Raw genomic sequence first — 27,926 nt, forward strand, 5'->3', positions numbered from 1 at the left:
AGTTGGAAGGACAGGTAGAGTCCAATGAAGGTTTTTTGAGGAGTGGTGTGACTACGGCATATTTGTAGACATCAGGAATAGTCACAGTGGAAAGTGAAAGACTGAGGATATGACAGATGAAAGGGAAGAGGGTAGGAGAGATAGTGTTAAGTGGGTGACTGTATTATTGTTGGCTGAATAAAAAAAAATGTTTCCCCTTAAAAATGTTCATTTCAGGGTAATGTTGCCAACAGAGACACTCCTTGTGACGAGCCCATGAGCACCCCAACATATGCAAATTCCTCCAGTGTATCAAGGGAGGGGTAATTTGTGTTGCGTTTAGCACCCCCAATCAGTGTGCAAATTTGGCAGAAAGTGCATATGGTTTGAAAAGCAGTAAAGAAAAATGCACACCATTAATGACAGATGAAATGTAATGAAATTTCACATTTTTTTGTTTATGTTAGAAAAAATCACATGAAATGACACAGGAAGTGTTGACATATCATGTGTCATTTCAAATGACTACACATCCCTCATGTAATCCACAGCCTGTTGTAAATTCCCGCACTCTTAAGGACTTTTGTAACATCTGATTTCTGATTAAAAGAGAAGATGTTTAAGTGCTCACTCTATCTGAATGTATTTTTCAGTCTAATGCTTAAAAAGCTACAAGAGATTAGTGATGGGCTGTCTTTTCAAATGAATGCCATTATTTATTTATTTATTGGGTTTTTGTTCATGCCTTTTTCAGTAGTAGCTCAGGGTACTCTGGATATTTCTCTGTCCCAGGAAGCCTCACAATTTAAGTTTGTACCTGAGGTGTTAAGTGACTGGCCCAAGATCACAAGGAGCAGCAGTGGGATTTGAACCGGCCACCTCTGGATTGCAAGACTGGTGCACTAACCACTAGGCAACACCTTCACCCTGAAGAATCTTGTTACTCTTTGGGGTTCTACATGGAATGTTGCTACACTTTGAAATTCTGCATGGAATCTTGTTAATATTCTTTAGAATTCTGGAATATTTATTTATTTGGATTTTTCTCACACCTTTTTCAATAGTAGCTCAAGGTGAGTTACATTCAAGTACACTGGATATTTCTCTGTCCCAGGAGGGCTCACAATCTAAGTTTGTAATGGAGGGTTAAGTGACTTGCCCAAGATCACAAGGAGCAGCAGTGGAATTTGAACCGGCCACCTCTGGATTGCAAGAGTGGTGCTCTAACCACTAGGCCACTCCTCCACTCCATCTGCCAGTAATAGTGCACCTCTTCTTAAAGAGTGTGCATTAAGGAGTCAAGATGGCGACAGCAGAGTAGCAGAGCTTTCCTCATATCCTTCGTTATGGTGAAGGGTAAAGTGTGGGGTTTTCCCTCTGAACCTTCATCTCAACCCTCCTCTGTTTCCGTTGGACCTATGGATAACTTTGTGATTCGAGGGGCTGATTGCTCTCAAGGATTAGAGGAAGGAGGAAGACAGGCTGCTTTGATGCTGGCGCCATCAGGGTCAGCATCAGGCTTTGGGTTTGAGGTCTCTCTCACCCCGGATCTATGATCTCCCCCGCCGCAGCCAGGTTCTCTGAGCTTTGAAGACATTTTGGCAAACTCCCTCTATGATGGTTTTGGTCGAGAGAGGGAAGGATTTTGAGGCCAGTACTGAGGTGCCTTGTTCACTTCTGGGTCAACTTTTCCTGAAATGTGTGTCGGGAGGACTTGGCTCTGCATTGGAGTCGGGGCTGGCTCAAGCTGCTGTGGAAGGTGGTGTTTCTCCGGCGGGACTTGTAATTCAGATCCAGAAACCTTCAGTTTTTAAAATGGAAACTATTTGGACTGTAGTATCAGACCCAGGCAAGACCCTTTTAGGGCGGTTTGCTCTTATGAATGCCAGCATTCAGTGTAAATCAGCTAATATTGAACATTTGCACAAAGATTTATCTCAGACAATACAGACAGTGGGATTATGTAGCAAGCAGTTAAACAACTCTCAAGTATTAACAACCACTTTGATTAAAGACAATTCCATGCTGAAAAAGAAGAATAGAGTTCTTAGAAAATTCAGCGAGGTTTCCAAGCCTACGCTTGATAAACTTTCCAAAGTTGCCTTTGGTTTCGGCAACGCATATGTTTCAGGGGCATTTAAAAGAAATTCTCTTGGTTCCACAAGAATCTATGCCTCCCTTGACGCAAATAAATGATCTGCCTTTGGCTAAAAAAGATTCTGTGCAAGTAGGCCCGGCTTTGGGCCTTGCTCCGGATACTGATGCTGACTTGCTTAATGTTTCAGAGTTACTGGAGACCTCAGATACCGAAGCAGTTACTTTGGCTACATTAATTGTTTCACGGGCTTTACCATCTGATTGAGAATGGTTGTTCAAAATTTTCTTCAAGAAAAGAGATGTTCTCTTCTTGGGCTGTCAAGTTAGAATTTTTCCAGATTTAACTAAAAAAAATGTAGAAAAAAGGAATAATTTTCTCCTTCTTAAGCCTATGGTGCTCTAATTACATAGAGTTCATGGTGTTTAAGCTGAGGTTGATTTCCTTGGCGATTTCTGTCAGGTCATATTTGTAGGGTATGTATATTGTGACGTTGTCTGCGTAAATGAAAGGGTTGAGACCTTGGTTGGATAAGGACTTGGCTAGTGGGGTCATCACAAGGTTGAAGAGGGTCGGTGATAATGGTGACCCTTGAGATACTCCACAGTTCGGCTTTCCATGGCTTAGGGTTACTATACGTCCGGTTTCAACCGGATATCTTTTTAAGGACACAGCCGGGCAGGTTTTGCCAGCCTGCCTGTTTGTCTGGATTTGCGGACAAACGGGCGGGCAAACGGGCCTCAGGGTGTCTTATTCTCCCCTCCCCTCCTTTACCTTAATGTAGTGCCCAGGTGGTCTAGTGACCTCTTTGGGGCAGGAAAGAGCCCCCTCTTTCCTGTCCGGTGTGGCTGCAGACTGTCTTGCTCTTGGCGCCACTTCAAAATGGCTGCCCAAGAGTTAAAGCGGCAGCCTCGCAAGACTTTCACAGAAGTCTTGCAAGGTCACTACTTGAACTCTTGGCAGCCATTTTGAATTGGCACCAGGAGCAACACAGGTCTACAGCCATGCCAGGCAGGAAAGGGGGGGCTATTTCCTGCTCCCAAGAGGCCAGTAGACCACCAGGGCACTACACTAAGGTACAGGAGGGGAGTGGAGGGGTAGTGAAAGGAGTCATGTGGGTGGAGGGAGGCTAGAAAATTGGGGAGGGGATATATATGGGGGAGAGAGAGAGGGAATCTATCTTTGGGGGGTGTGACAGGGGGCAGGGCATGTGTCCTCTTCCTTAGGGCAGATATGGCATCCCTACGCATGCTCAACTGGCCAACTGGCTTCCCCCCTATCGCATGCAAATGAGCTTGATTGCAAAAGCAACGAGCAGCTCATTTGCACGCGATTCTCTTTGGGAATCCATCTGTATTTCCAAATCGGTAATGTTTACCGAAATACAGACAGATTCTTAAAGGGGACCTTTGTGCATCTGGCAGTGAGAGTTCAATCAAGATGAGGTTTGCAAATAGAGGAGATTTAAGATAGAAGTGAACTGTGAGTTTGAAAGCCCTGATATCATGTGGAGACCATCTGAAGAATCGTGCAGATGAAACTGACAAGTTTATGAACTGTTTTTCCAAGTTACTGTTAAGTGAAGCATGCTGAAATATAATATGGAGATTGCTGCCTAATTATTGACTGAGAGTGCCCAGAACAAAAAAAAGAGTACCGTCAGCCCACCAGACTTATTCTGGCCCCAGCCTACGCCCAGCGTGAGTTGATCTGGCCAGTGGGAGCTGTCTGTGTGCAAAAGTATCATTTTTGTGACCCCAGTCCTGGTTGATGTGAGCGAAACCTCGGGGTGGAGCTTAGCCAGGGTTACATGAGAAAGACGGGTTTCATACTGCAGGGAGGTTTTGGCTCAGGGAAAATGTTCAGCTGGATATCTGAGTGATTGATGACAAAGAAAAGCCAAAACGGCCCATCTGTGTTCAATTGAGATCCTGTGCGCTACAGCCACAAAACGCTTTATTCTAAAAGCTTTTCCATGTGGACAGCTCTGTGCATTGTATGAGACCCTTTCCTGGTGAGATTGTAGCTTCCCAACTATCCATCCTGGTTGTAAGTATTTGTAACCCGGGTCTCACTCGTGCGCTAGCTCCGGCCCACAAACTAACCCTTTACACAAACTTAATTTCCAGTCCATCTACCGTTGAGCTGGGGTGAGTCAGTGGTCCGGAATAGCGATCTGAGGCTTTGGGAGACACTTTCCCGGTTCCGCTCAGCTCTTCAGTCCAGGAACCACACAGCAATCTGCAGAATTTTATTGTAAATTCCGCAACAGGCAGTTTGCAACTTCAATGATTCTTCACTTCTGTCACTCGTATAAACTCTTACTTAATTCAATGTCATACTTCTGCCGTTCTGTGGGGAATATTTATACCACTTTCTTCCTGGGTGTATGCACAGGAGATTCTTTTCTTTTCTTTTTATCAGGGCTGTTCACAAGCACCTCTGTTCACTCCTATGTCAGGAAGTATTTTTTCATGGAGAGAGCGGTGGATGCTTGGAATGCCCTCCCGCGGGAGGTGGTGGAAATGAAAACGGTAACGGAATTCAAACATGCGTGGGATAAGCATAAAGGAATCCTGTGCCGAAGGAATGGATCCTCAGGAGCTTAGTCAAGATCGGGAGGCAGGGCTGGTGGTTGGGAGGCGGGGATAGTGCTGGGCAGACTTATACGGTCTGTGCCAGAGCCGGTGGTTGGGAGGCAGGGCTGGTAGTTGGGAGGCGGGGATAGTGTTGGGCAGACCTATACGGTCTGTGCCAGAGCCGGTGGTGGGAGGCGGGGATAGTGCTGGGCAGACTTATACAGTCTGTGCCAGAGCCAGTGGTTGGGAGGAGGGGCTGGTGGTTGGGAGGCGGGGATAGTGCTGGGCAGACTTATACGGTCTGTGCCACAGCCGGTGGTTGGGAGGCGGGGCTGGTGGTTGGGAGGCGGGGATAGTGCTGGGCAGACCTATACGGTCTGTGCCAGAGCCGGTGGTGGGAGGCGGGGATAGTGCTGGGCAGACTTATACGGTCTGTGCCAGAGCCGGTGGTTGGGAGGCAGGGCTGGTAGTTGGGAGGCGGGGATAGTGTTGGGCAGACCTATACGGTCTGTGCCAGAGCCGGTGGTGGGAGGCGGGGATAGTGCTGGGCAGACTTATACAGTCTGTGCCAGAGCCAGTGGTTGGGAGGAGGGGCTGGTGGTTGGGAGGCGGGGATAGTGCTGGGCAGACTTATACGGTCTGTGCCACAGCCGGTGGTTGGGAGGCGGGGCTGGTGGTTGGGAGGCGGGGATAGTGCTGGGCAGACCTATACGGTCTGTGCCAGAGCCGGTGGTGGGAGGCGGGGATAGTGCTGGGCAGACTTATACGGTCTGTGCCAGAGCCGGTGGTTGGGAGGCAGGGCTGGTAGTTGGGAGGCGGGGATAGTGCTGGGCAGACTTATACGGTCTGTGCCAGAGCCGGTGGTGGGAAGCGGGACTGGTGGTTGGGAGGCAGGGATAGTGCTGGGCAGACTTGCACGGTCTGTGCCAGAGCCGGTGGTTGGGAGGCAGGGCTGGTAGTTGGGAGGCGAGGATAGTGCTGGGCAGACTTATACAGTCTGTGCCAGAGCCGGTGGTTTGGAGGCGGGGCTGGTGGTTGGGAGGAGGGGATAGTGCTGGGCAGACTTATACGGTCTGTGCCAGAGCCAGTGATTGGGAGGTGGGGCTGGTGGTTGGGAGGCGGGGATAGTGCTGGGCAGACCTATACGGTCTGTGCCAGAGCCGGTGGTGGGAGGCGGGGATAGTGCTGGGCAGACTTATACGGTCTGTGCCAGAGCCGGTGGTTGGGAGGCGGGGCTGGTGGTTGGGAGGCGGGGATAGTGCTGGGCAGACCTATACGGTCTGTGCCAGAGCCGGTGGTGGGAGGCGGGGATAGTGCTGGGCAGACTTATACGGTCTGTGCCAGAGCCAGTGGTTGGGAGGCGGGGATAGTGCTGGGCAGACTTATACGGTCTGTGCCCTGAAGAACACAGGTACAAATCAAAGTAGGGTATACACAAAAAGCAGCAAATATGAGTTATCTTGTTGGGCAGACTGGATGGACCGTGCAGGTCTTTTTCTGCCGTCATCTACTATGTTACTATGTTACTATCCTGTTCGCCAGGGCTGTTCTCTTCTCCACCGACTCACTCCGCTACCACCAGGCACAGTCCCTTATGGCTGTTCTCCTTCCACGGGTGTACCTTACAGGGCGGCACCCTAGCCTTGAGAAGGCTACGTCTTACCCTGAACCCTGCTTACGGGCCAGACTCCCCAATCCACCCCAAGCTCTGACTCCTTCACCAGTTATTCAGAGTGGGGGCTACTCCTTATTTCTAGGCCAATCTTTAGGTGGTGCTTCAGGATCCCCCGTCTTCTTTGGGTCACTTGGCAAGGGCTGGCGGGCAACCAAAGACCCCCTTCCCCTTAAAGGGCATAACCTTACCTTTATCTCCTTCCAAACTCCTCCACCCCATCCAGTGGCATAGCTAGGTGGGGCCACGGGGGCCTGGGCCCCCCAAATTTGCTCTGGGCCCCTGGTCCCCAAACCCTGCCAGCTGAAGACTTTGTTCAGCGCTGGTCTCCGACGCCGACACATGGTCTGCCCTGCTCTCTGCTCTCCTCACATCGGGAACGCTACTTTGAGTGAAATTGAGCAGTGAGGGAAAGAGAGAGCAGGGCAGGCAATGCAGCGGTGCCGGAGACCAGCACTGGACGAAGTCTTCAGATGGCGGGGGTTGGGGACCCCTGCCAGCCAAGATGTTACAGCGGCAGCAGTGGGTGGCGGAGGGGGGCAGTGACCAAAATGTGCCCCACCCCACACCTTGGGCTCTGGTCCCCTACCACCTTGAGGTCTGGCTATGTTCCTGCCTCCCCCCCCCCCATCACTCTTCAGTCTCATGGCACTCTCTCTCTCTCTGCATTTTATTTCCAAATTACTTCCCATGGGCTGGGCTTCCTTCTACCCAGGGTCCTCCCAGTCACTCCCCCCCCCCCCCCAGTGAGGGAACTCACTCTTCTTCTAATCCCCAATCTAACAGGGGATTAAATGTTTAAGAATGATGATTTATATTGCATCCTTTTTAGCAATTTATCTTTTTATATTGAAAGCATCAACAGACAGGGCCTAGCAAGGAAATGAATTTAATTTCTTGTTTTCTTTTGCCTCAGTAACTGTTCTGCAGGCTGAGCTGGTAAAAGGACAATGGTAGCTGCCTGGAAGAACTGTTTTCCCACTCATAATTACTCAGGTAATTTGTTTTCATGTCATTACTTCCTTATAGTGTAACATCACTGAGACACTGCTGTATTCACATTCTTTATTACAGATTAAATTATAACCGCCTCCCCCCCCTAAAAGCTTTCAATTAAATTTTAACCAACTGTATGAGATAGCTGAGATAAACAGAATACGGAAGATACCGAGTGTAACTGCTTTCCATTAAGAATTTGCAGATGGGGTGGATTGCTGTGTTGGGCGTTCAGGCATGCCCTAGTAGGCCAGCCGCTGGAGACGCTGGAGAGAGAAAGAGACTGACTGCGATTTACTTGCATGCAGCCTGGCTACGGATGCAACATTATCAAATCGACCGTGTTGTGAATCTGTGCTGAGCTCTGCCTCCTCCAAGTCCCCCCACCACTGATTTCCTGCCGTAGGCTGCAGCTGCACGCAGGTCCATTTGCACCTTTGCGTGGCGCCCCACGGTGGCAGGGCTTAGCACAACAGAGTGCAGTAGCCAATCAAGGGAAGGAGGCAGAGATCAGTCCTCCCCAGCAGCAGAGTAACCTAATGGTTAGCTGCAGCCTGAGAACTTGAATTCTTACCACAAATTACTTTCTTATGCATTATTCTTTGTTCCTCAGAAGGAAGGGATCCCCAGAAGCTTAGCCGGTGGTGGGAGGCAGGGCTGGTGGTTGGGAGGTGGGGATAGTGCTGGGCAGACTTATACGGTCTGTGCCCTGAAGAGGACAGGTACAAATCAAGGTAAGGTATACACAAAAAATGGCACATGTGAGTTTATCTTGTCGGGCAGACTGGGTGGACCGTGCAGGTCCTTTTCTGCCGTCATCTACTATGTTACTATGTTATATATCCTATACGTGTTTGGGATAATGTGGGATATAAATGTCTCTGCATTGTCTCAGATAGAAAATAAGCACCTGTATATAATATTTATTTATTGCATTTATACCCCACTCTTTCCCACTCGGTAGCAGGCTCAGTGCAGCTTACAAAGTATGGAATTACATAGTATGACAGAAAGAACACAGCTGTAGCAACAGTAGAGGTATGATGTGGTTGTTGGGAAATAGGTTGAGATAGGTTATCAATAGAAATCAAACAAAATAAAACATGGAAAAGAAAATAAGATGATACCTTTTTTATTGGACATAACTTAATACATTTCTTGATTAGCTTTCGAAGGTTGCCCTTCTTCCTCAGATCGGAAATAAGCAAATGTGCTAGCTGACAGTGTATATAAGTGAAAACATTCAAGCATTACTATGACAGTAAAATAGATACCATTGGAGATTCTACATGGAATGTTGCTACTATTGGAGATTCTACATGGAATGTTGCTACTATTGGAGATTCTACATGGAATGTTGCTATTCCGCTAGCAACATTCCATGTAGAAGGCTGCGCAGGCTTCTGTTTCTGTGAGTCTGACGCTTATTTCCGATCTGAGGAAGAAGGGCAACCTTCGAAAGCTAATCAAGAAATGTATTAAGTTATGTCCAATAAAAAAGGTATCATCTTATTTTCTTTTCCATGTTTTATTTTGTTTGATTTCTATTGATAACCTTAAGAGTGGACTAACGGCTACCACACTTCTCTAGTTGAGATAGGTGAAATGGGCATGGGAACTGCATATGTGAACTGCAGACCCCAATCTCAGCACAGGACAGAGGCACATGGCTAAAGGGGCTGAGCATTGGCTTGAGGAGCTGCTCTTTGGGAACCAGCTGCTCTTTCAGCTCCAGGCTCCCTTCACACATTGCAGCTGCAGGAGCGCAGCTGGCTCACGTCAAGCGGGGCGGGGTTCCAGGGATTCGGTTGGCTCCACCCATCGTGAGGCGGGGTCGACACCTTCCGCCCAATCATCTGTAGCAGCCAGCGGCGCTGCCCGCGCTTGGCTCCGCCCCCTCCTCGAAGTCCTTTAAGCATAAAGGGGGAGGAGTGACAGCGCACGCGGCGTGTGTGACAACAGCAGGAACAGCTCCAGAGCGGGCTCATCTCGTGCAGGGCAATGGGACCGTTGGAGAGCGAGCGGCGCGAGGAGGAGCAGAAGGAGAAGTTGCGCGAGGACGGCGCGTGCAGCTCGGCTGGCGGAGGAGGCGCGCGGGAGCAGCAGCAGCAGCAGCAGGCGGAGCCCCCGGAGGGCGGTTGGGGCTGGCTCGTCATGTTGGCCGCCATGTGGTGTAACGGCTCCGTGTTCGGGATCCAGAACGCCTGTGGCGTCCTCTTCATGGCTCTGCTCGATGTGTTTGGCGACTCGGACGACCCGCGGCTGCGCTTCAAGACTGGTGAGGAGGGGAAGGAGGAGTGGCCTACAAACACCAGTCCTGCTCAGACTAATATATACTCCGAGGGGGCGGAGCTGTGGCTATCAGAGTAACAAATGCTGGGGAGGAGGGGTGGGTAAGAGTACTACTGATTACAGTAATACATACTCCCAGGGGAGGGGGCGGAGCTGTGGCTATCAGAGTAACAAATGCTGGGGAGGAGGGGTGGGTGGTGGGTAAGAGTACTACTGATTACAGTAATACATACTCCCAGGGGAGGGGGCGGAGCTGTGGCTATCAGAGTAACAAATGCTGGGGAGGAGGGGTGGGTAAGAGTACTACTGATTACAGTAATACATACTCCCAGGGGAGGGGGCGGAGCTGTGGCTATCAGAGTAACAAATGCTGGGGAGGAGGGGTGGGTGGTGGGTAAGAGTACTACTGATTAATACATACTCCCAGGAGAGGGGGCGGAGCTGTGGCTATCAGAGTAACAAATGCTGGGGAGGAGGGCTGGGTGGTGGGTAAGAGTACTACTGATTACAGTAATACATACTCCCAGGGGAGGGGGCGGAGCTGTGGCTATCAGAGTAACAAATGCTGGGGAGGAGGGGTGGGTAAGAGTACTACTGATTACAGTAATACATACTCCCAGGGGAGGGGGCGGAGCTGTGGCTATCAGAGTAACAAATGCTGGGGAGGAGGGGTGGGTGGTGGGTAAGAGTACTACTGATTACAGTAATACATACTCCCAGGGGAGGGGGCGGAGCTGTGGCTATCAGAGTAACAAATGCTGGGGAGGAGGGGTGGGTAAGAGTACTACTGATTACAGTAATACATACTCCCAGGGGAGGGGGCGGAGCTGTGGCTATCAGAGTAACAAATGCTGGGGAGGAGGGGTGGGTGGTGGGTAAGAGTACTACTGATTAATACATACTCCCAGGAGAGGGGGCGGAGCTGTGGCTATCAGAGTAACAAATGCTGGGGAGGAGGGCTGGGTGGTGGGTAAGAGTACTACTGATTACAGTAATACATACTCCCAGGGGAGGGGGCGGAGCTGTGGCTATCAGAGTAACAAATGCTGGGGAGGAGGGGTGGGTAAGAGTACTACTGATTACAGTAATACATACTCCCAGGGGAGGGGGCGGAGCTGTGGCTATCAGAGTAACAAATGCTGGGGAGGAGGGGTGGGTAAGAGTACTACTGATTACAGTAATACATACTCCCAGGGGAGGGGGCGGAGCTGTGGCTATCAGAGTAACAAATGCTGGGGAGGAGGGGTGGGTGGTGGGTAAGAGTACTACTGATTACAGTAATACATACTCCCAGGGGAGGGGGCGGAGCTGTGGCTATCAGAGTAACAAATGCTGGGGAGGAGGGGTGGGTAAGAGTACTACTGATTACAGTAATACATACTCCCAGGGGAGGGGGCGGAGCTGTGGCTATCAGAGTAACAAATGCTGGGGAGGAGGGGTGGGTGGTGGGTAAGAGTACTACTGATTAATACATACTCCCAGGAGAGGGGGCGGAGCTGTGGCTATCAGAGTAACAAATGCTGGGGAGGAGGGCTGGGTGGTGGGTAAGAGTACTACTGATTACAGTAATACATACTCCCAGGGGAGGGGGCGGAGCTGTGGCTATCAGAGTAACAAATGCTGGGGAGGAGGGGTGGGTGGTGGGTAAGAGTACTACTGATTACAGTAATACATACTCCCAGGGGAGGGGGCGGAGCTGTGGCTATCAGAGTAACAAATGCTGGGGAGGAGGGGTGGGTGGTGGGTAAGAGTACTACTGATTACAGTAATACATACTCCCAGGGGAGGGGGCGGAGCTGTGGCTATCAGAGTAACAAATGCTGGGGAGGAGGGGTGGGTAAGAGTACTACTGATTACAGTAATACATACTCCCAGGGGAGGGGGCGGAGCTGTGGCTATCAGAGTAACAAATGCTGGGGAGGAGGGGTGGGTGGTGGGTAAGAGTACTACTGATTAATACATACTCCCAGGAGAGGGGGCGGAGCTGTGGCTATCAGAGTAACAAATGCTGGGGAGGAGGGCTGGGTGGTGGGTAAGAGTACTACTGATTACAGTAATACATACTCCCAGGGGAGGGGGCGGAGCTGTGGCTATCAGAGTAACAAATGCTGGGGAGGAGGGGTGGGTGGTGGGTAAGAGTACTACTGATTACAGTAATACATACTCCCAGGGGAGGGGGCGGAGCTGTGGCTATCAGAGTAACAAATGCTGGGGAGGAGTGGTGGGTAAGAGTACTACTGATTACAGTAATACATACTCCCAGGGGAGGGGGCAGAGCTCTGGGTATCAGTACTGCTTAGAGTAACAAATGCTGGGGATTGAGGGGTGGATAAAAGTAATATTGATCAGAGTAATACATACTCCCAGGAGAGGGGGCGGAGCTGTGGGTATCAGAGTAACAAATGCTGGGGAGGAGGGGTGGGTGGGTAAGAATACTACTGATTAATACATACTCCCAGGGAGGGGGCGGGGCTCTGGGTATCAGTACTGAGAGTAGCAAGTGCGGGGGGGGGGGGGATTGAGGGGTGGATAAAAGTAATATTGATCAGAGTAATACATACTCCCAGGAGAGGGGGCGGAGCTGTGGGTATCAGAGTAACAAATGCTGGGGAGGAGGGGGTGAGTGGGTAAGAGTACTACTGATTACAGTAATACATACGCCCAGGAGAGGGGGCGGAGCTCTGGATATCAGTACTGGGCAGAGTAACAAATGCTGTGTGTGTGTGGATAAAAGTAATATTGATCAGAGTAATATATACTCCCGGGGGAGGGGTGGGTGGGTAAGAGTACTACTGATTACAGTAATACATACTCCCAGGGGAGGCGGGTGGAGGGGGCGGGTAAGAGTACTACTAATTACAGTAATACATACTCCCAGGGGAGGGGGCGGAGCTGTGAGTATCAGTACTGCTCGAAGTAGCAAATGCTGGGGTGGGTGGATAAAAGTAATATTGATCAGAGTAATACATACTCCCAGGGGAGGGGCGGAGCTGTGGGTATCAGTACTGCTCAGAGTAACATGCTGGGGGTGGATGATAGTAATATTGATCAGAGTAATACATACTCCCAGTGAAGGGGGTGGAGATGTGGTTATCAGTACTGCTCAGAGTAACAAATGCTGGGGAGGAGGGGATGGGTAAGAATACCACTGATTACAGTAATACATACTCCCAGGGGAGGGGGCGGAACTCTGGGTATCAGTACTGCTCAGAGTAACAAATGCTGGGGAGGAGGGGATGGGTAAGAATACCACTGATTACAGTAATACATACGCCCAGAGGAGGGGGCGGAGCTCTGGATATCAGTACTGGGCAGAGAAACAAATGCTGGGGGGGGGGGGGGTGGATATAAGTAATATTGATCAGAGTAATATATACTCCCGGGGGAGGGGTGGGTGGGTATGAGTACTACTGATTACAGTAATACATACTCCCAGGGGAGGCGGGGGAGGGGGCGGGTAAGAGTACTACTGATTACAGTAATACATACTCCCTGGGGAGGGGCGGAGCTGTGGGTATCAGTACGTCTCGGAGTAACAAATGCTGGGGTGGGTGGATAAAAGTAATATTGATCAGAGTGATACATACTCCCAGGGGAGGGAGCGGAGCTCTGGGTATCAGTACTGCGCAGAGTAACAAATGATGGGAGTGGGTGGGTAGAGTAATACATACTCCCAGGGGAGGGGGCAGAGCTCTGGGTATCAGTACTGCTTAGAGTAACAAATGCTGGGGATTGAGGGGTGGATAAAAGTAATATTGATCAGAGTAATACATACTCCCAGGAGAGGGGGCGGAGCTGTGGGTATCAGAGTAACAAATGCTGGGGAGGAGGGGTGGGTGGGTAAGAATACTACTGATTAATACATACTCCCAGGGAGGGGGCGGGGCTCTGGGTATCAGTACTGAGAGTAGCAAGTGCGGGGGGGGGGGATTGAGGGGTGGATAAAAGTAATATTGATCAGAGTAATACATACTCCCAGGAGAGGGGGCGGAGCTGTGGGTATCAGAGTAACAAATGCTGGGGAGGAGGGGGTGAGTGGGTAAGAGTACTACTGATTACAGTAATACATACGCCCAGGAGAGGGGGGCGGAGCTCTGGATATCAGTACTGGGCAGAGTAACAAATGCTGTGTGTGTGTGGATAAAAGTAATATTGATCAGAGTAATATATACTCCCGGGGGAGGGGTGGGTGGGTAAGAGTACTACTGATTACAGTAATACATACTCCCAGGGGAGGCGGGTGGAGGGGGCGGGTAAGAGTACTACTAATTACAGTAATACATACTCCCAGGGGAGGGGGCGGAGCTGTGAGTATCAGTACTGCTCGAAGTAGCAAATGCTGGGGTGGGTGGATAAAAGTAATATTGATCAGAGTAATACATACTCCCAGGGGAGGGGCGGAGCTGTGGGTATCAGTACTGCTCAGAGTAACATGCTGGGGGTGGATGATAGTAATATTGATCAGAGTAATACATACTCCCAGTGAAGGGGGTAGAGATGTGGTTATCAGTACTGCTCAGAGTAACAAATGCTGGGGAGGAGGGGATGGGTAAGAATACCACTGATTACAGTAATACATACTCCCAGGGGAGGGGGCGGAACTCTGGGTATCAGTACTGCTCAGAGTAACAAATGCTGGGGAGGAGGGGATGGGTAAGAATACCACTGATGACAGTAATACATACGCCCAGAGGAGGGGGCGGAGCTCTGGATATCAGTACTGGGCAGAGAAACAAATGCTGGGGGGGGGGGGTGGATATAAGTAATATTGATCAGAGTAATATATACTCCCGGGGGAGGGGTGGGTGGGTATGAGTACTACTGATTACAGTAATACATACTCCCAGGGGAGGCGGGGGAGGGGGCGGGTAAGAGTACTACTGATTACAGTAATACATACTCCCTGGGGAGGGGCGGAGCTGTGGGTATCAGTACGTCACGGAGTAACAAATGCTGGGGTGGGTGGATAAAAGTAATATTGATCAGAGTGATACATACTCCCAGGGGAGGGAGCGGAGCTCTGGGTATCAGTACTGCGCAGAGTAACAAATGATGGGAGTGGGTGGGTAGAGTAATACATACTCCCAGGGAAGGGGGCGGAGCTGTGGGAATCTGTACAAATACTACTGGTGAAGGAGATGTGAGTAATAAATACTCTTGGGGTTGGCTGTGGGTACTAATATTGCTCAATGTGATACATACTCCAAGTGAGGAGGCGGGTTGTGGATACCAGTACTGATCAGAGTAATAAATATCCTGGGGTGGGCTGTGGGTACTAGTACTAATTAGAGTAATACATACTGCCAGGGGAGGGGGTGGGGCTGTAGGTACCAGTACAGTTTAGAGTATTAGTACTTGGAGGGGGGGAGGGGGTGCAGGTATGTGAGTACCATTATTGAGTGATAAATACTCCAGGGGAGGGGTAAGGTTGTGAATATTGGTGCTGATTAAATACTCCTGGGGTGAGAGTGGGCTATGGGTGTCGGTACTGATCAGAGTAACAAATACTTTTGCGGAGGGGCTATGGGTGAGAGTACTATTCAGAGTAACAACTGCTCTGAGGGGAAGGGTGGAGCTCAGGGTAATAAATATTCCCAAGGTAGGGGTGGATACTTGTACTGATAGGAGTAGTAACCGGTACTTCCCTGCATGGCAAAAGGAGCGAGACTAGTCAGTGTCCTGGTGCAGCAAAGAGCAGCTGCAGTCAGTGGAAAACAATATGGACCTTGAAAGCCACAACTCACAATGATCGGATTCTACCTTTACTTTTGGAGCAAGGCTGGGCAGATTCAAATACTGAGTTTAACAGTACAAATTATTTTTGGAAGTTACTCTCGGCAAAAATGAAGTCATTGGGAGGTGGGGGGGTTAGTAGCCTGAAAGTTAATTGAGGGGTGGGGACCTAAGGTTGGATGTTTGCCTTGCGCCAGCACTCACTAATTCTGGGATGGAGAGAGGACTGCAGATACTGTTCAGGGTAATATATACTCTTAGAAGAGAAGAGGGGACTATTGCTCAGAGTTACAAATAGTCCTTTGAAAGGAGGGGAGGGGGCGGCTGCAGGTACTGCAACTGCTTTGGAGAAATAAAAGTTATCTAGAGGGGGCTGAGGATAACAGCAAGGCAGGCTGAAGGCATAGGCAAAGTAGGCATGAGCTTAGGACCAGGCCCCTATCAGTTGTACGAATTCAGGCAGAGAGGTGTAAGGCAGACCAGAACCACCAGACATTGTCGTCATCTTCCTCTTCTCCCTTTGCATGTTTTTCTCTTGTAGGCAGCAGCAATTGGCAAGTAGTATTTTTAACCTGCTGCTACCTCCTTTGCAGTTTGCAATTATGTAGGTCCTGTAGTCATACGAGATCTCCTGATCTCACAGTTCCTACTGCAGAAGAAAGCTGGTAAAGGAGACGGCAGGTAAGAAGCATTGCTTGCTGATTCCTGCCGGCTGGTGAAGATCAGCAGGCAGAGGCGAGGGTGATGCGGTTATGCTAAGGAGGATTAGACCTGCTCTTGGTCATGGTACTGCTCAAAGTAATGAATATTCCCAAAGAAAGTGAGGACTGAGAATACCAGTCAGTGGGAACTGTGGTACTGGTCAGAATAATACCACTTTCTTATCTGAGAGCAGTACTATGGGCACAGGTGCTGTTGATAATGCACTTTGAGAGAGTTATGGTATTGATGTCTCTTGCAATGTTCTCTCATTTTTGCTGGCTGATGTGTGCATGAAAAAAAAGTTTTTGTGTGTGAGTTTTCAGCCTTGATGCGATCTGTGTGGTAGAGCCTATGTTCAATAAAGCCAGCAAAACAAAATAAGGCAAGTACACAATCTGATTTCCTCAATGTGTAACTTATTAAAAATCTTCTAACACGCCAGGGCAAGTGGATTGTCTACTTGTCTTATTTTTTATTTTTTTTGAGTTTCCTGAAGCAGCCTCTGGCGAAACATGGCCCATGTCGGAACCCAGGCAAGAGTTTGAATTTTCAGATAAGTTAAAATTGTATTTTGAAAGAAAAACTTTGTTTAAAAACTTTTTTTTCAAAACTGTTGGAAATTTATCTGTGCAGTAATTATAGATTTGAAGAAGGGATTCCCAATGAGATAAGAGAAAATCTAATTTAATCCATGACGGTTTGTCTATTTATGAGCAAATATTCTATCTATGAATGTTGTGACATTATTCATAATGTCGTAAAAGTATACACACTGGGGGTTTATTTTGTGGGACTGTGATATTTTCTCCAAGGACGAGCAAAACAGTGGTATCCTTACATCTGGGTGACATCATCCGACGGAGCCCGGTATGGGACGCTGCCCAGCGCTCTTTAACTTTTAAGAGGCTTTTGGCAGTGGCCACACTGCACATGTGCAAGTGCCTTCCCACCTGAGGTGCGGGCACAGGACCCTCTGTATTTTTATTCCCCCCCCCCCCCCCCCCCCCCCCCCCCACACACACACACAGATCTAGGAGGTTGTGTTCTCCCCTCAGCAGTTCGGGCGGGGGGGGGGGGGGGGTTTAGCCTTCCCATGCGGGGTTCTTTAGTTTACTTATTTTTCTTCATAAAAGTTTTACTTCCCTCCCTTTTTATTAGAATTTTTGGCATTTTTAAGATTTATTTTTCGTGACTCAAGAAGCTTTCTTAGGCTGGAGTACTGAGGTAATCCCCTTTTTGGTCTCACCATTGAGGCTTTTGATTTGGCCATGGTGCTTTTGGACATGCCCCATAAGACCCCCAGTGGCTTCAAGAGATGTAATTGGATGATATCTTGCACTGATCCACACATTGAGAGTAATTGGTGTGTGGGGTGCTTGGGACCCATCTAACTGTGTTCTTTGCTTACAAATGCAGAAAAGAACACGTTGGGCCCACCAGAGAACTTTATGGATCCTCCAAGTCAGGTCCATCGAACTCTGCATCAGAAGCATCAACCCCGATGGCTGCCAGGACTTCATCTGACACTGGGGGTGCATTGGAATCGAGGAGGTCACCACCTCCCTCAACATCGGGCACTGACAGCAAGGACATGGTGCCGATGATGATTTTGAACCCACTCAAGGGCATCGGTCCCCTTCACACAGTGCCAGGAATTCCGGGGCATTGGCATTGCTGTCACCTGAGAAGCGTCAGTGTCGAGAGGACTGCTCCCCCTCTGTAATTCTGGTGCCGTCGCTGCAGCGCCTGTGCAGCCAGTATCCCACTTAAAGGGAATGGCTTGCTGAGTTATTGGTGCCATATCTGAAGTTGGCAATGGAGGACAAAGCCTAGGGCTAAGTTATTTCAGGTCCTAGAGTTTGATTCTCTGCTAGGAGATGCTGTGAAAAGTTCCACTGCACAAATGAAGAACTAGGAGACCCTCTCTGTGCAGATTGCACCAAAGGTGGATTCCATGTATTGGATCCAGAAGGCTCCTGGAATTAAGAAGGCCCAGTTGCCACACCACTTCGTGGTGGTTGAATCTGCTCTCAAAAGAGCTAGGGGTTCCAGGTCTCATGCCTCGGTTCCTTCAGGCAGAGAGGCTCGAACTCTAGATTCTTTTGGAGGAAAGTTTTTATGAAGCCTTGATGCCTAGTCAGGATACTGCCAGTGAGCTTTTTCTACCTTATTCTGGATTGTTGTCTGCGCTGTCATCTACCAAAAGTCCAGAAGTGGGATCTCTCTCTGCCCCGGCACCTATTTTAAACAGCCCCGCTGAAGCTGGTTCCATCTAAGCTGCCCATTCAGGATGCTACTAGTGAGCACTTTCTTCCTTGTTCCTGGGTTGCCGTCTGTGCTGTCATCTACCAGAAAGTCTGGGCGTGGGAATCTGCTCTGCCTCCTTTCTGACATCACCCATGGTGCCTATTTTAAACAGGGTGCCTAGCAGTGCGTTGTCTAAGCCAAAGGTGCTTATCTTAGCGCTTGCCTTTGCCCAGGGTTTTGGCACAGCGGACTGCTCTTGGAGTGTATTTTGAGACTGCAAATACATTTTTTACTTGTTTTATTTCTGTTGATTTTTAATGAGATTAGGTTTCAATTATCAAAGGGCCTCTTCTGTTAAGCTGCGCTAGTGGCTCCTGGTATGGTAATGACGACAAAGCCCATTCACTTGGAATGGGCTGCATTGGCATTGCTGCGTGGGAACCACTAGCGCGGCTTGATAAGAGGTCCAAAATGTATTGGTTAAATATTATTTTGGTATTTTGTCTGTGTTTAGGTTCCCTAACATAAGAATAGCCACAATGGGTTAGACCAATGGTCCATCTAGCCCAGTATCCTGTTTGTCAGTGGCCAAAGCCAGGTCACAAGTACATGATAGAAACCCAAATAGTTGTAACATTCCATGCTACCAATCCCAGGGCAAACCCACCTCCCCGCTCCCCCCGTTTTCTATTTCTGTTGATGGCTCTCTCATTCTCTCTGTCTCCTCAGCTCGAAACCTTGGGGTCATCTTTGACTCTTCTCTCTCCTTCTCTGCTCATATCCAGCAGATTGCCAAGACCTGTCGTTTCTTTCTTTACAACATCCGTAAAATCCGCCCCTTTCTTTCCGAGCACTCTACCAAAACCCTCATCCACACCCTTGTCACCTCTCGTTTAGACTTCTGCAATCTGCTTCTTGCTGGCCTCCCACTTAGTCATCTCTCCCCTCTCCAGTCGGTTCAAAACTCTGCTGCCCGTCTCATCTTCTGCCAGGGTCGCTTTACTCATACTACCCCTCTCCTCAAGACCCTTCACTGGCTCCCTATCCGTTTTCGCATCCTGTTCAAACTTCTTCTACTGACCTATAAATGTATTCACTCTGCTGCTCCCCAGTATCTCTCCACACTCGTCCTTCCCTACACCCCTTCCCGTGCACTCCGCTCCATGGATAAATCCTTCTTATCTATTCCCATCTCCACTACTGCCAACTCCAGACTTCGCGCCTTCTGTCTCGCTGCACCCTACGCCTGGAATAAACTTCCTGAGCCCCTACGTCTTGCCCCATCCTTGGCCACCTTTAAATCTAGACTGAAAGCCCACCTCTTTAACATTGCTTTTGACTCGTAACCACTTGTAACCACTCGCCTCCATCTACCCTCCTCTCTTCCCTCCCGTTCACATTAATTGATTTGATTTGCTTACTTTATTTATTTTTTGTCTATTAGATTGTAAGCTCTTTGAGCAGGGACTGTCTTTCGTCTATGTTTGTGCAGCGCTGCATATGCCTTGTAGCGCTATAGAAATGCTAAATAGTAGTAGTAGTAGCAGTAGCGTCCCCATGTCTGTCTCAATAGCAGACTCTAGACTTTCCTCTAGGAACTTGTCCAAACCTTTTTTTAAACCCAAATACACTAGCTGCTGTTAACTATACTCTCCGGCAAAGAGTTGCCGAGCTTAACTATTCATTGAGTGAAAAAAATATTTCCTCCTATTTGTTTTAAGAGTGCCCCTAGTCTTTGTACTTTTAGGATGAGTAAAAAATTGATTCACTCCTACTAGCTCTGTATCACTCAAGATTTTGTAGGCCTTAATCATATCTCCCCTCTTTTCCAAGCTGAAGAGCTCTAACCTCTTTAACCTTTCCTCATATGAGAGGAAATCCATCCCTTTTATCATTTTGGCGGCTCTTGTTTCAACCTTTTCTAATTTCACAATATCTTTTTTTGAGGTATGGCTACCAGATCTGAACACAATACTCAAGGTGAGGTTACACCTTGGAGCGATACAGAGCCATTATAGTACATAAGTGTTGCCATACTGGGACAGACCGAAGGCCCATTAAGCACAGTGCCCAATCCAGGTCACAAGTACCTGGCAAGATCCCAGAACAGTGCAATACATTTTATGCTGTTTATCCTAGAAATAAGCAGTGGATTTTCCCAAGTCCATTTAAATAATGGTTTATGGACTTCTTTTGGGAAGCTATTCAAATATTTTTTTTTTAAACCCCGCAAAGCTAACTGCTTTTACCACATTCTCTTGCAGCGAATTCCAGAGTTTAATTACACGTTGAGTGAAGAAATATGTTGTCTGATTCGTTTTAAATTTACTACTTTGTAGCTTCATTGTGTGCCCCCTAGTTCTAAACAGTTGATTGACGTCTACCCCTTCCACTCCACTCGGTATTTTATAGACCTCCATCATATCTCCCCTCAGCTGTCTTTTCTCCAAGTTGAAGATCCGTAGCCATTTCAGCCTTTCCCCATAGGGAAGTCGTCCCATCCTCTTCATCATTTTCGTCGCCCTTCTCTGTACATTTTCTAATTCCACTATATCTTTTTTGAGATGCGGTGACCAGAATTGCACACAGTGTTCCATTCTTTTCCTCAAACTACCTAACATTCTATTTGCTTTGTTTACCGCTGCAGCACACTAAGCAGAGAGTTTGCATCACATAGCTATAGTTCAGGTTCTTCTTTGCCAAATGCATCACTTTGCACTTGCTCACATTAAGCATCTGCTATTTGGATGCCCAATCTCCCAGTCTCGTAAGGTCATCTTAAAATTTAACAACTTTGAATTTTGTGTCGTTGGTAAATTTAATTACCTCACTAGTTATTCCCATCTCTAGATCATTTATAAATATGCTAAAGCAGCGGTCCCAACACAGACTCCTACAGAACCCCACTATCTACCCTTCTCCACTGAGAATACTGACCATTTAACCCTACTCTCTGTTTTCTGTCCTTTAACTAGTTTTTAATCACTAATTCCTATCCCATGACTCTCCAATTTCCTCTGGTACTTTGTCAAATGCCTTTTGAAAATCCAGATACACAGTATTGACTGGCTCATCTTTAGCCACATGTTTGTTCACCCCTTCAAAGAAATGTAGTAGGTTGGTGAGGCAAGATTTTCTTTCACTAAATCCATGTTGGCTTTGTTTCATTAATCCATGCTTTTGAATATGCTCTGTAATTTTGTTCTTTATAATAGTCTCTACCATTTTGCCTAGCACCGATGTCAGGCTCACCATTCTGTAATTTTCCAGATCTCTGGAACCTTTTTTTAAAAATTGGCGTAACATTGGCCATCCTCAAATCTTCTGGTACCATGAATGATTTTTTTTTTATTTTTTATAAATCTTTTTAGTATTATTGACAACACGATTAATACAACAGTTGTAAACATTTTACAAATGAGCACAATTTAGATTACATAAGAATCATCAAGCCGGCTCATTGCCGTCAATTAGTTTTTATTTTTTATCCCCTCCACTTTTCCTCCCCCCCCTCCAACCACCTTCCCTAGAATGCTGATCCAAATCCTATCCATCAACCCTGACACCTGAACACTAAACAAGGCCCAAACTCAAGGCATAGAGCCATATATCCCTTTATCCCCTCCTCCCCCCCCCAACCATATGCCCCTGCAGAGAATAGATGTTAAAATGTCTCGTTTATAGAAGCAAGTTGTGGCGTTCCGGGCCAGAGGACCAATGTACAAAAGGTTACCATGATTGATTTTAAAGATAAATTACATATTACTAACAATAGTTCTGCATTTTTCAATTATATCAATACTCTGGGATGAATACCATCTGGTCCTGGTGATTTGCTACTCTTCAATTTGTCAGATTGCCCCATTACATCTTCCAGGTTTACAGAGATTTGATTCAGTTTCTCTGACTCGTCAGCATTGAATACCATTTCTGGCACTGGTATCTCTCCCACATCCCACCATCCCTTTCCTAATATGCCTAGCATCCCGTTTGCTTTTTTGCCGTTATTTGACTTCACTAATACCAAAAATAAGTTCAAAGCGGGTTACAACCAAAAAAACTAGATTACATATCAAACTAGGATGTAACAAGACAGTTTACACATTATTTAATACTCCTAAGCTCACAAAATTATAAACTATTCTAGATAAACCAAATTATGGCTACCATAACTTAGTTCCTTAAGACAGAAAACAGGTTTTTAAACTGATACAACTAGATGTATTGTTTAACATCGATGGAAAAGATTTCCACAGAAATAGGTAAAAAGTGGGATGTTTGACCACGGAAATACAAATCCTGGAGACAATATCATAAAAGCTTCTTTATTGAAGAAAAGACTCGACACAACTGTTGTGTTTCGGCCTACAGGCCTGCATCAGGAGTCTCCCGCTATGACGTAGCGTATATGAATCTGAAATGCCTGAAACACGATTTGGTCCGTGTGACGAACCAAACGTAAAGTGATTGGCTATATTACAAAAGTGGTCTGTTGATCAGATTTCTCCTGATGAAATCATGTAGCGTTTACAGAGCTATAGCTGCCTGATATGAAAATAGACTGGTTATATCATCTATGTACAAATAGATGGAGTAACCTTCCTTTTCTAGAAATTTACCCAGAGAGTATAGAAATACATTAAATGGTAATAGCGACAGTGGTGAACCCTGGGGTACACCCGATGGAGGAATCCAGCTTTCTGATATCATTCCCTTTAGCTTGACTCGATAAGATCTTAAGACCAAGAAACCTCTAAACCAGGAATGCACCTTACCAGTTAAATTCTGTTAGAATATCAAGTAAGATGTCATAACCAAGTCAAATGCACTGGAAAGATCTAGTTGCATAGTAAGGGCTTTATTGCCTTTAGACATAAGATCTCTGATATTGTTCATGAGAGTGACCACCAAATTTTCCGTAGTATGATCTGCACGGAAGCCAGATTGTGAATTATGCAAGAGATCAAAATGATCTAAATAGAGTACCAACTGCTTTACCAAGGCCTCGAGTATCTTTACAAAATGAGGAATTGAGGCCACTGACCTGTAATTAGATACATCAGTTTTGGAAGATTGATAATCCTTTAATATTCGAGTTAATATAATTTCAAAAAAACATTTTAGGAAAAACACCAGAAGCAAGGGAGTTTCTGTCCAACAGTAGAACCTCCTTGAATGATTTAGGCACTGTTTTCATCAAATATGTAGGGCAAACATGCAAATAGCAATGAGATTTTGCAAATTTTAGACACAAAAGGATCTTAATTCTTCCAAAGGATCTTAATTCTTCCATGGGAGCTTTGTAAATAAACACCAACATCTGTCAGTTGGCCATCCTTCATCTGAACTATTATTTGATCTATTCTTGGTTTTATTAGTATGTAACACATAGTTCTAATTTTCATTTGAAAGTAATAGTCCAATTGATCGGTGCTAGGTACGGATTCCCCAGATTTTTCACTCTCCATACGAAACGAGGGCACCCTGAGGGCTCGATTGACCACCTGGAGATCTAAAATCAGCCTGAAGGAACCCTCTTGCTTGGGAACCAGAAAGTTTATGGAGTAAACCTGTTTACTAATTGAAATACTTTACCCACATGTGAAATGTCTTTCGCTATAATGTTAAATACTCCTTTTTAGTAAAGACAATTTCTTTATCGCCTTCCTCTAGTTTAGCTTATTTACATCTGATTTCTCCATAATCTCTCTAACAATCTACAGTTGTGTTTCATTTTTAATAAATTTGCTGTTTACCAGTTATGTACCATTTGTTACCCAATTTTGATTTTCTTTTCATGAACAGGAGCGATTTTATCTACGACACCTAGACTTTTTCTTAAGATGGACTCTAGCATCAGGTAACCAATTTGAATTATTCTTACCATGCATCACTTTGCATCTGTAAACCATGAAATTTCATCTGCCATTTGAATGCCCAGTCTTCCAATTTCCTAAGATCTTCCTGCAATTTTTCAGTCTGCAAGCATTTTAATAAACTTTAATAGTGTTGTGTCATCTGCAAATTTAGTCACCTTTTGTCGTTCCGATTTCCAGATAATTAATTATTTTCCCAGACTTTATTGGAAATTTATGTAAAAAAAATACAAAACTTGGCAAATTAAAACTCCAATAGTGTGTAGTCAAATATGCAAGTCGTAATCATCCCCTACCCAATCCCCCACCCTTGGAAGAACATGTGCACTCCACAAAGCAACCCCCATTGATAATAACCCAAAAATATGCTGGAGGATGACAGAGTCTTTATACTGGGCCAGACACCCGTGCTGATAAGCGTCCCAAGTCCTGTGGAATGAAAACAACTGATTGGTCTGTAAACCAGTCAATATACCTCATTCACAGGGGGGTAGAAGCGGCCGCTTCCAAGCTGCCGCCAGTACCAGTTTGCTTGCTGTAAATAAAAAAAAACCACAAAAAACTGGTAGCTAATTTGTTGTCCCCTTTTAATCCCCACTGGTTTAACGTGAAGCAAACAGTACTCTGTCCTGTTCAGTAGGCCACTTGCAGCATTTGTTGTAAAATCTGTAGTAAGGAAGTCCCCTGGTGCCCTCAATTTCTCCAACAAGACTGATTTCTAGATAATTTATAATGTTAAATAGCACTGGTCCCAATACAGATCCCTGTGGCACTCCACTATTCACCCTCCTCCATGGCCATTTAACCCTACCCTCTGTTTTCTATGCAGTAACCAATTCCTAATCCACACCAGAACATTGCCTCCTATCCCATGACTCTTTAATTTCCTCAGGAGTCTTTGTGAAAATCTAGATATACTACATCAACCAGCTCATCTTGATCCACACGTTTATTCACACTGATAAACTATAGGAGGGTTTGTTAAGGAAGATACCAGTAATAGTGATGTCTCTTCAATTCCGATCATTCATATTCGGCCGCTTTGACCTAGAAGTTATTTTAATTTTGTAATTTAAGGCAGTCAGATAATAGAGTAGATTGTATGATATAGCATGTCCTCCATTTGATACCGGTTTGGGTGGCCAAACATTTAGGGCCCTGTTTACTAAGCTGTTCTAGAGGTGCACTAACCTGTGCTAAGCAATAATATTTCTATGGGCGTCTACACGGTTAGCGAGCGCTGATTTTTAGCACGTGCTAAACGCTAGTGCACTTTAGTAAACAGGGCCCTCAGAGCTTTCAGTAAATGAGCAGGCTTCAGAACGTCATAAAAACATATTTTGCATGAGGCACAATATGGGTTTAGAGCATGACATAATACAGAAGCATTACTACATGTCTCTTCTTAAAAGGTCTTATTTTTGTGGTAAGGACAACAGGCTAGTTTGCTTCAGTTTGAATTATCAGCAGCTTTTCATGCTATAAATCACTCCAAGATGAAGAGCCCTAACCTTTTTTAGGATTTCCTCATGTGAGTTATTCCATACTCAGCTTTAGCTTGAACTCCATTTCCCTGCAGGTTCAACTCCCAGCTTTTCTTGTCTTCTCTGCCCCCCTTTCTCAGCCACCCCTCCTTTGTGCACACCCACAGCTCCATGTTTCTGAAGCACCCCCCCCCCCCCCAACTGATTTGCACAAGAGGAGAAAGCAAATCTGTTTCCCTCCGCTGCCCTGACTTTGCTGACATGAACTGTGCAAGACACTGTACAACTACTACTACTACTTAACATTTCTACAACTGTGTAATTGAAATTCAGCAGAGGAGGAGGATGTGGTCTGACCTATTGCTGATCTTTGCCTTATCTTGTGTGGATTGGTGCCAGTTGGGGAGGCAAGGGAAACCAGGAAACATATGCATCACTGCTGTGTCCTGTGTGGAATTCATACTTTCCTGAGGAGAACACTAGCATTCCCCCAGAACCAGTTATGCTTTGGGACTAGTGAGAGCAGAAATAATTCTGCTGTTAACTAAGATCATAGTGGTGAAAGTAGTATTGCTTTAAATACAGCTAAGTAGTAATTATACTATTACTGCTATTGATCATGTTGCTAATACCAAACAGTCCAAGGCCACCCAACTCTACTTCAATAGAAGTGAGAAGCCAAGTTGAGTAATCCTGTGAAGATAGTTATACCAGGAATGAAAATGTTTGTGGGGAATACACTTATGACAAGATTGAGTAGCCTTGAGGATAAGCAGAGGAGGCAGAATGGTATCGATGATCATAGTGCCAATAGGTTCACTAATCATTCTGATAGCAGAATCTCAGTATCACTGCAGCCTGGCTTACTGTGTGAGGGAGCCCTGTGCAGTGAACTGATTTTTCAGATGAGGACCCCAAAAACTATACAGGCAGCGCTGGTAACGTTCCACGCCAGCACGGTTTTCATCTGCTAGCTTGGTTATGGTGGTTTGTAAATGAAGGGACCTTCTTCCTGCAACACTGGGCTAGTGAAATGATTTCCTTTGGGAGAAGCAGCAAAGAGTAATGATTAGGGATGGGCATTTGTTTGCAACGACGTCACTGCATGTCATCGAATGAAAACGAGCAGAAAGATGGAAATGTTTGCCAGTCATAGTACACACTTTCAAAAGGGTGCACACGATTTACAGAAGGCACTCATTGTGCACCCTCTTTCAAAAGGGTGCACACTTAACGACTTTGCTCCCATGATGAAAAAAAAAAATGACCAAATGAATAAAATGAACATTCTAGAAATGACATGGGAAATGAGACAAAATGAAAATGTAATGACAGGGTGTGGTGGGGGAGGGGGATTGTTTTTTTTAATATTGTGCTATATATTGCTGAATTAAAATGCATTGCCTCCTTTCCTTTATTGTATTTTTTTTTTAAGCTGACATAAATTCAAGTGAACAGAAATAAGTGTGCCAGAAGAGTCTGGCTGCAACATTATAGTGAGTGCCCCAGAGAGTGGGAAGGGCAGGATTTGTCATTTAAAGGCCATACTCTCCCTAGGCACAGCAAGGGATGTAGCACTTCAGTCTGGTAAGCAGGGTTGTTAGCCAAATGTAGAGTTTTGGTGCCCTTAGGCAATGCCAGACAGATCCTAGGGAGGGCCACAATGGCTTTAATGCAGCACTTTCATATGGCCCTAAAGTGGGCAAGAGCAGGTTCCTCTTGGACCTGCCTGTTGGTGGTTTTCACAACTTTTCTGGTAAGACTGGATCTTTGTGCCAGGCGCCTGCATGGGAGCTTATGCTACTGCCAGAGAATCAGTCTTGCCAACTCATTAATATTGTTGTTTACAGATACTTTTGCCAATTTGAGCACGGACTCATCCTGTTTTCAGATAACTCTAAAACTCATATGGTATCGGGGGTTGGAATCTACCCAGATGTTTCCAATATGACTTTTAAAAAACATATTTTAACGCTGCAGCAAGACAGCACAGATTTGCAGAGCTGAGCTGCTTGTATGTGGGAGGAAGGCCCATCAATCAGAATGTTTTTACTGACTTGAAGTTAGTTTAACAGTAAATTGTAGAGGATAGTAAGTGTAGGCGTTTGTTTCCATTTTATTCTAAGAAGCACTGTGGGCCAGATATTTGGATCTGCTTTGACTTTTGAAACATTAGATTGTGGTGGTTCTTAGCAGCAGCAAAACAAGAAAAGGAAGCCTTTCAGCACTAGTGCTGATTGGGTGAGGAGAGGCATAAAACAGATTTAAATG

The 27,926-nt window shown here is 46.5% G+C and overlaps 1 protein-coding gene across 1 annotated transcript in view; it reads left to right on the forward strand.

Annotated features, from left to right (window-relative positions):
- The first annotated feature begins 9,280 nt into the window (after positions 1-9,280).
- SLC16A10 (solute carrier family 16 member 10) overlaps positions 9,281-27,926 on the forward strand; it is a 149,890-nt gene continuing 131,244 nt past the window's right edge. The window contains exon 1 of the mRNA XM_030199214.1: positions 9,281-9,599. Within this exon, the coding sequence (XP_030055074.1) occupies positions 9,323-9,599 (277 nt within the window). The 5' untranslated portion in view covers positions 9,281-9,322. The remainder of the gene's footprint in view (positions 9,600-27,926) is intronic.

The sequence above is a fragment of the Microcaecilia unicolor genome, chromosome 3, assembly GCF_901765095.1.
Source record: "Microcaecilia unicolor chromosome 3, aMicUni1.1, whole genome shotgun sequence".
NCBI classification, from domain to species: Eukaryota; Metazoa; Chordata; class Amphibia; order Gymnophiona; family Siphonopidae; genus Microcaecilia; species Microcaecilia unicolor.